Raw genomic sequence first — 8,920 nt, 5'->3', positions numbered from 1 at the left:
GCCTTCTTCTTCTGTTTGTCCACCACTACTATGTCCGGTTGGTTGGCCATTACCAGTTTGTCAGTTTGTATCTGGAAGTCCCACAGGATCTTAGCTTGGTCATTCTCAACCACCTTTGGAGGTGTATCCCATTTTGACTTTGGGACTTCCAGCCTGTACTCGGCACAGATGTTTCTGTACACTATGCCAGCCACTTGGTTATGGCATTCCATGTATGCCCTGCCTGCTAGCATCTTGCACCCCGCTGTTATGTGCTCCAGCCTTGATGTCTCACTCAGAAGTTGTTTCTCAGAGTGTGTGCTTGTCCACGTCTCTTGTCTGTGTGTTTTTTCCTTCTTTTTATCAAAAATCATATACTCGCATCATTACAAGAAGTGTTTTCAGTAGCTGTTAATGTTACTTTGAGTTTTCTTTTAGTTATGAACAGGTGAAACAAGCTAATCTTAAGTTTCAGTGTGCCAGATTCGAACAGTTTTTCAGCCAAGGAGGTTTTGTAGTCAAGGGAAGTTTTACTCCAACCAAATTGTTTGTTAACTTGCAAAGATGTTTTCAGAACAGTCCCGTGGCGATCAAATCAAGCTGGACACGATTTTCTCTGAGACATCTCTAAAATGCTACGCACAAAAAACGGACCTTCGGCTCAGCCAGAATCTAAACCAAGACTGCTGAGACTCAGCGCCAAGACTGGAAAAGGCATCACAAAATGAGGAGATAAACCAACTGATGACAATGGATGCCTTCCGAGCTTGCAGCCCAAGAGGGGTCTTGGGATTTTGACACTATTCTCCACTCTGGACCTGATCTGAAAACAAGTCACTCTTTTTCCCTGCCATGTGGTTCCACTGTGATCCAACCCTGCTATCCACTAACAGATAAGCCCTACATAGTTGATATCCCATAAAGCTGTAGCTGAGCCTATAAAAGCACATAAGCTCCAGAAACTTATAATTAATTTTCTCCCCACATTTTCAATTAAATCACAAGGTTTATATCCAAAAATATTATTTGATTTAAGCGTAATTGAAATCATTTCTCCACCATGGCTAATCCTTAGCTGAGTCATTTATTCATCAACCTCATGTTGTTTTTCATCCCTTTGTTCACCATGTATTGTCTCATCCATTTTCCAGTACAGATTCTCCTCTACCTTCTTGTACATTTGTCAGGTTTGCCCGGCTACACCTTCCTCTATTCTTTTTCCTCACACTAGCCTAGCCCTTGCACTGCTTGCACTATTCAACACATTTTTTTTTGCATGACTAAAAAGGTGCTGATGTTTTTTTTTTTCTCTTTTTCTCTCAGAGTCAACAGAAGTTTTCCTCATGAATAACATACCCCCCCGCTTTTTTTGGCCAGTGGTTGTTATTTTGTTTTTGTGTTGTAAATGCTAAGAGTTTCACTGTTTCTCTCTTGTCCTTGTTAATTCCCTAGTCTTTATCCTGCCCTGCAGTCTCTAGTGTCTTCTTCCTCTTCGGACCTCTCCTCTAGACCCCATGGATTCATTCAACACCACCAGCCACCGCCTCACAGGTCGATGCTCCCTTGCCCTGTTTATCCATGCTCTTCTGATTACAGCCATCATCACCTCCACCTCGACCAGCCCAGGAGTGACCTCTACGTCCACAGCCTGGCCCGTCATCATCCATCATACCACTGACTGTTTTTCTGCTGCACTGATCCGGTCATCTACCTCACTACTCCTCCTGTATAGACTTCACTAACCTTCACTGTAAATAAACCTCACTGCTTGCACCGAAGCCAGTCACCTGGGTCCATTTTTTTGTCCGCTCGCTCACTCTGTGTTTGAGCGTTTCCTAACACTGTCATTATTCTGTATTTCTTAAATGAGGGTATCATGCAGACCTTTGGTTCTAATCTCAAAACTACCAGTGACGGCATCTGATGTTTGTATGTCTGTCTGGGTGGCAAGACAAAATCTGCAAATATATATATATATGTAGACCTGAAACTCTCACTGAAACCAGCTAACCCATAAGCAGCGAGATTATCAGCCACAACAGAGTCAATTGGCCTACTCCCACCTGTGTGAAGGACCTACAACACTTCCTGGGCTTTGCAAACTTCTACCGCCGTTTCATCAAAAATTACAGCACTGTCACAGCCCCTCTCACTCAGCTCATGTCCACCGAGGTGAAGTTTGCATGGTCCAGGACAGCGAAGCAGGCCTTCCAAACCCTCAAATACCGGTTCACCACAGCCCCCGTACTCCTCCAACCTGACCCCTCACGGCAGTTCGTGGTCGAGGTGGACATGTCCGACACTGGGGTGGGAGCGGTCCTCTCTCAGTGGTCCGGGGAAGACCACACCTTGCACCCCTGTGCTTATTACTCGAGGCGGTTGACCCCGGCCGAACAAAATTATGACGTGGGGAACAAGGAACTCCTAGCCGTCAAATTGGCCCTAGAAGAATGCTTCTTGAAGGTGCCGACCAACCATTTTTGGTCTGGACCGATCACAAAAACTTGGCCTACCTCCAGTCGGCCAAAAGACTAAACCCCCGACAAGCGAGGTGGGCCTTATTCTTCGACCGTTTCCAATTCACCCTGTCTTATCGGCCGGGATCTCGTAACCAAAAGCCCGTCATCATCCATCATACCACTGACTGTTTTTCTGCTGCCACTGATCAACACCCGGTCATCTACCTCACTACTCCTCCTGTATATACTGTACTTCACTAACCTTCACTGTAAATAAACCTCACTGCTTGCACCGAAGCCAGCCACCTGGGTCCGTTTTTTGTCCGCTCGCTCACTCTGTGTTCGAGCGTTTCCTAACAACATTGGTCAATAAGCTTATTTACATTAGAACTGGCTATTTGTTGTCATCTTTTGTCTCTTGTATTCTGGATCAATGAACTGTGCGCTTAAACACATCAGATGATTGTTTATTATTAGAGTGTAGTCCACTATAAAAGACTTTGTGCCCTGATCATTATGAGGTATTAAATATTACATTTAAAATTTGTAAATTGTAGTCATTTCTGCTACACCTATGTGTAAAGTAGACTGTAGTGAGGATTCTGCTGCACTGTAAATACAGATGAGATTGTGCATTATGGCACTTGACAAATGTTTGATGGTATTTAATGCATTTACAAGTCTTTACAAGTTTTGTAAGAGCTGTCACCACAGAATAGCCTCACTGGGCTGTTATAACACTGCATCCATACAAATGACAAAGCAACAGGAAACATACACCACTCAGCACTGCAGCTTGTCCAATCAGCCTCAGGGCAAGAAAGGGTACAGTAAATATGCCTTTGACAAATGGACAATACACTGATGGGTAGAGTACCTTCTTTGTTGGCATTTTGAGTTTCAGGAACTCAGCCTCTCGACACAGAACATTCCATGGAGCATGTATCTTCAGGAAGCCTATTCCAGGGATCTGACTCTGAAATACAACCAAAGTTTTAATTAGATGTTTACTCAGTGTACCCATTGCAGATACGTGGGACAGTTCATGTTATAAGCAGTGCATGCTGGGTTGTCATACGGAAACAAATATTCCAGCTGGCAGGGCATCATGTTGCATTTCTGTCAGATTTGCTGCACAGCTGTCTTGTAGAGGCACTTCACTACAAACTCTTCTCTTTACTGCCACAAATAAGATTGTCTCTGCAGCCTCTACTGTTATGTAAAAGCACTCCTACACTGCCAGACTCAATTCACACCCTTCAGCTTGGCACACTGACCTGTCTGGATATAGAAATAGATAACAGCCACTTCAGACTAGCGGACTTAGAGTACACAGTATATCATGAGACATATAGATTTCAATATAAAATGTTCAAATGGTTTGCTCTGATTGATTTGATTACAAGCAAAGGTTAATAAATTGTAAAATTTGGTCCTGAAGCAGGAAAATGATACATCAGAGATACTGTTATATAAAGCTGAAACAACAAGCAAACATATCAAATGTAGTATTATTTACATAATAAATAGGAAATAAAATTTAATCCTGTGTTACAACTTTAGTATGAATATATGGAGGCTGGACGGTGCCAAGTCTCTCCAAAGGAAATTCTTAGTGATTAGTTATTTAATAGGTTTACCAAACTGGTTAGTAAAATTCAATTTAATTGCGCTTTTGACTTATTTATTGCTATTTTGTTATGGATTTTCAGTAAATAATTTTGCTGCCTAATAAAACTGTCATCTCAATTTATATTTGGGAACAGTGGTTGTGTTTGTCTGTGGAAACATAATGATAAAGTAGAAATACAGGTAACTGTAACCTAAATGTAACATTAGTTTATTGTTACAGCTGTTGCATAAACACTATAAGCAATGTAAATTCAACCAGTTTTATTGTATGACGTTTCTTTTACTAGAACTGTAATTTTCTGTTTAATTTTATGTTATGAAAAAGAAAAGAAGACTTCACTGTTATCTGTTGATTTTATACAGAAGGAAATACATGAATAAATAAGACAAATTCTCTTTTGCTCTCATTCATTGTAATAAGTTGTTATTACCTTGCCATGCTGATAACTTTTTACTCAAATTTTATATATTTTTGGAAACTTTCTTGATTCCCTCAATAATTAGTCTTGAGTTTAACTCTGTAAAGCCTGACACATCAAAAAATAGCCAGAACATTCTAATTTTTTGCAACTGAGATGTTTATTAAACCTTTTATTTTTATTTCTTTTGTATCGCATTTGATACATGGGGCATTTTTGGAGATTTTTTTCGCTCAGAAACCTCACATATCAAATATGATACAAATGGTTTTATAGGGTTAATAAAATTTTAAATGAGAGTCAGGTTTTTGCATGGCTGTGAAGGGTCCACATATGCAGGTTCAAATCTGACACCAAGTACATGTGCCACAAAAGTAGACTGGGCACTCACTCAGTGGTAAAGTTAGTCAAATGGTCAAGGTGTACCTACTGTATATAATTTGTTTACAAGAAATGTATAATATCATTGTGAAGAGCCCAGATGGGATTGTTTTGTTTATCACAGGGTTTATGTGTCAGGTAAATATATTCAACTGAGTGGCAATTTTTGCTGGCATGTGAGTTTTCTATTATGTTATAATTTTGTATCACATGTACACTGTTGATCATTTTTTTACAAACTACTTCTTCTAAGTCACTTCAGTTTACCAAACTACATTTCTCATTAGAGTAGTTTTGCTGTAGTTTAAATTCTTCCAATGTGAAGTAATAGTTTGCAATGTTACGTTTTCAAAGTAGTTTCCCTAACACTGACGACAAGTTAACATTAGTGCCTATGGAATCTGGATCTGATCCGGATAAAACTTTGTCAACAAAAGATGACAGACATTGCCACCCTACATATGGGTGTTAAATTTCAAACAAAAATGATTTTGATAACTATTGACAGAGTAATTTTTTTTTAATTTTGCCCCATGTTAAAGATTAGAATTTTGAAGTTTTTTGTGATGTTGACCTTTTTCAGCCAAAATCTAATCACTTCTAGGGTTGGTCCCCACCAATGTCTGTACCAAGTGTGATGATGATCCATCCAGTTATTTCTTTCATCCAGTCCGGCTAACCAATACACACAGAACCAAAAACATAACCTCTTTGGTGGAAGTAACAAATGTCCATGTATCCACTGGTCCACTTACGTAGCAAATACACAGCGGTGACACAAGAGTTACCAGGAACATAGCCTAGCAAACATTCATGTTTAGATGTGATAAGACAGAAAAACATACATATTAATCTGTCAAGCATCAGTTGACCAGCTTAGATAAACATTTATTTTAAATTGTATTATATTCTTAAAATGTAAACATAACATCTACCCACGGGGTTACACACAAACTAAAATCTTAACTGTGCCTTTTGCTGAGTCTATAAACAATAAGATTTTGTAAAATTTGTTTCATTTAAAATATGTGATAATGATTTGTTCCTGTATTTTTCTTATTAATAATTGTAAAAACATGATATAAGTGAACTTCTAACATTCAAACATTTCCGGTAAAAAATACTGATGACCTGATAAGAGGAGATATTTTTAAATTTGTAGCTTTTTATATAATCATCTGCAGTCCTTAACACACACATACACTACTGAACACTTGGGCAATGCACTGAGCACCTTCTGTTGCCTATAGCACATGCACAGCATCACACAACTTCAAAGATAACAAACTTTAAAATAATGAATCATTCCCACTTGTTCTCATGACTTAGCCCCCATCTATTAAGTCAAGAGGGCAGACATATTGATTTTAAACTGAAGTAATCATCTTTGGTTCTTCCATGTCCAGAAGCTGTCTTGCCAGCAAATTAGGCTACCTCACCCCATATGTGACCACAAAAAATCTGAGTGTTTTCCTTGACCTCTGCCTTAACAAACAAATCAGCTTTGTCATTAAACATACTTTAGCTTCTACCAGTTAAGGATCCTTTCCAAACTTAAATCTTCTCTGTCTTTTCAAGTTTTGGTAAAAACCATTCACAATTTTATTACATCACAATTGAACTAGTGCAACTCCCTGTCCCTAGGTCTTCCTCAGACCTTACTAACTTGCTTGCAGATGGCCCTGAATGCAGTGGCAAGACCGTTGGCTTTTAGTAAAAACATGATCACATTAGCCCAGGTCTGTCCTCTCTTCACTAGATTCCTGTCCTGTCCAGATCCTCCTGGCTGTTTTAAGGCTCTCAGTGAGCAGGCCCCATCCTACATCAGAGACATTACCCATTTGTATTCACACCCCATGTCTTTTAGATGGTCACAGCTCAATGTAACAGGGGATAGAGCCTTTGCTCTCACTGCACCACACCTGTGGAACCAGCTGCCCTTTGACCTGTGCACCCTCCATCTCTGTTTTTAAATCCAAACCTATGACACATTTTCATTTTCTGGCCTTCTCAGCTCACTAATCTTTTGTCTTGTTGTTCTGTCTGTAATTTTGTGAGTCTCCTGCTGCTGGCCTGTTATTGTTGGTATTGTGTCTCCTATATATTTTGTTGTGCCATTACATTCTTTGTACAGCACTTTCTGGATCTGCCCTAATTGCTGCATGTTAGACCTTTTATCTCCTGCTCCCTGTTTTTCAACTGACTCAGGAAACAGTGATTGGGTTTCTCTAAATCCCAAAACTGTTTGCATGTGGTTATATTCAGTATTTTAAGAGTTTGGAGGAAAGTGTCTTTTTGTAGCAAAAAGCCAACAGGCATTACTAATAACTTCAACAGTGTGTTTATTCGTGGAAATGTAAGTGGCAAACATTCGACCAAGGAGCACATTATTAGTTTGTGCTGTGAAAATCCTGTTCACAACCAGCAGAGCCACTGTGGAGCACTTTTTCACTGTGTGGGTGCTTTGCAGGGTTTTGGCTAATATTAGTGGCTGTGTTGTGCAATTGCTGTTTTAGGGTTTGGTGAGATTAACATTCCAGCAACTCCAACCAAACTTGTTAGCCAAGATAGGATAATATTTGCAAAACATTTACTGGCAAATATAAAGATGGTTAATTCTTATCCTAACAGTTTTTTCTCTTAAAGTGTTAAAGGTAAAAACCAAAATATGAACACGTATGTAAGCTAAGCAGCCAAACAGGGTTATGTGAGAATGAAAATAACACCTACGGTTAATTACATTTTCCCCTATAATAGGCCTACTTCAAATACTATGACTAACCAGCACTAAACTGCAATACAAGAACAATGCTGTTTCTTTAAGTGCATGTCTTCAACATGAATCACTAACTGGCCAGGACTTTCCTGGGTCATGAGGCCTCAACCTTTAAGCCAAGAGACACTGTTTAAAAATGTTTCAAATTTCAAGTGGTACGTTTTCCAATGTTATCACAGTAAAATGCATAGCTGCACTGCTAGAACACCGCAGACTGCCAGGCTTAGCAACAGTAGCAAGATGGTTAGTTGCCCCATTTCTCACCTTTTCATCTCTTTCTAGTTCCAGCCCAGTCTCCTCCAGGTTTTTCTCAAACTCTTCTCGATTGAAACGCTTGTCATTTTCATGATAGTCAGTCTCGTGCCCCTGGGCAGTGATCTCTGGGTCTTCTTGTCGCTGCATCGGGGCTCGGCTGCCTCTTCTGCTCAGACTGCGCCAAAACCGTCCCATACAGTTGCTGTCAGTAAACCTGGATGACTGGCGTCGGATGCTGATGGGCTTCTCGATGTGGTATGCCAGCACGTAGTCCACCCGCCGCTGCCCATCATTGAAGTATGGGCCTAGCTGCAGATGCAGGTGTGAGCCATCATCCACATCAACATTTTTCATTGACTAGAAGACAAAGAGAAAAGGAGTATCATAGGTTATTGTACAGTATGGGAAGAAACATTTCCTAGTTCTTTAGTAGGACGTTCATATAACATTTTACTGTGAGTGGTAAGATGGGTCAATTTTATTCACATTTTGCCAAAAGAAACCTTTCTTTCACATGCAGTCGTTGTAAGCCTGCCGATGACCCGTCAGTCTGTGGATGGCCTGCTGTGCTCAGAAATGTGTTTATTAAGAAAGCCCCAAAACACACGCTAAAAATATTTAGGATGTGTAAAGTCTGCTGAGCTCACAATCAGCACAGGCTCACTGCAGGGCTGCTGTCTCAGCCCCAAACTCTTCACCCTGTACCCCCACGACTGTGTCTCCAACCATGACAACACCATCATCATTAAATATGCTGATGACACCACCATTCTGGGCCTCATCAAGGGAGGAGACGAGTCAGGTTACAGAAGCTTGGTGAACAACATTCTTGTTTATGGTGAGGAGAATGACCTCATCCTCGACATAAACAAGACAAAAGAAATAATAGTAGACTTCAGGAAGAACCCCTCCCCTCTGCTGCCTCTGACCATCAAAGGGACTGAGGTGGAGAGGGCTGACAGTCACAAGTTCCTGGGCCTGCAGGTGACATCTGACCTGAGCTGGTCACTGAACACAGC

General features: G+C 40.4%; 1 protein-coding gene across 3 annotated transcripts in view; it reads right to left on the bottom strand.

Annotated features, from left to right (window-relative positions):
• Nucleotides 1–8,920, bottom strand: part of ano1a (anoctamin 1, calcium activated chloride channel a) — an 88,073-nt gene that overhangs the window by 36,412 nt on the left and 42,741 nt on the right. For all 3 annotated transcript variants that reach the window (XM_020613713.1, XM_020613711.1, XM_020613712.1), the window contains exons 3-4: nucleotides 7,911–8,258; nucleotides 3,316–3,414 (exon numbers count right to left, since the gene is read on the bottom strand). In XM_020613713.1, coding sequence (XP_020469369.1) covers nucleotides 3,316–3,414; nucleotides 7,911–8,258 — 447 coding nt within the window. The remainder of the gene's footprint in view (nucleotides 1–3,315; nucleotides 3,415–7,910; nucleotides 8,259–8,920) is intronic.

This window comes from Monopterus albus, unplaced genomic scaffold, assembly GCF_001952655.1.
Source record: "Monopterus albus unplaced genomic scaffold, M_albus_1.0 scaffold137.1, whole genome shotgun sequence".
NCBI lineage: Eukaryota > Metazoa > Chordata > Actinopteri > Synbranchiformes > Synbranchidae > Monopterus > Monopterus albus.
The sequence above is the reverse complement of the archived record's forward strand: the minus strand, read 5'-3'. Positions and strand labels throughout refer to the sequence as shown.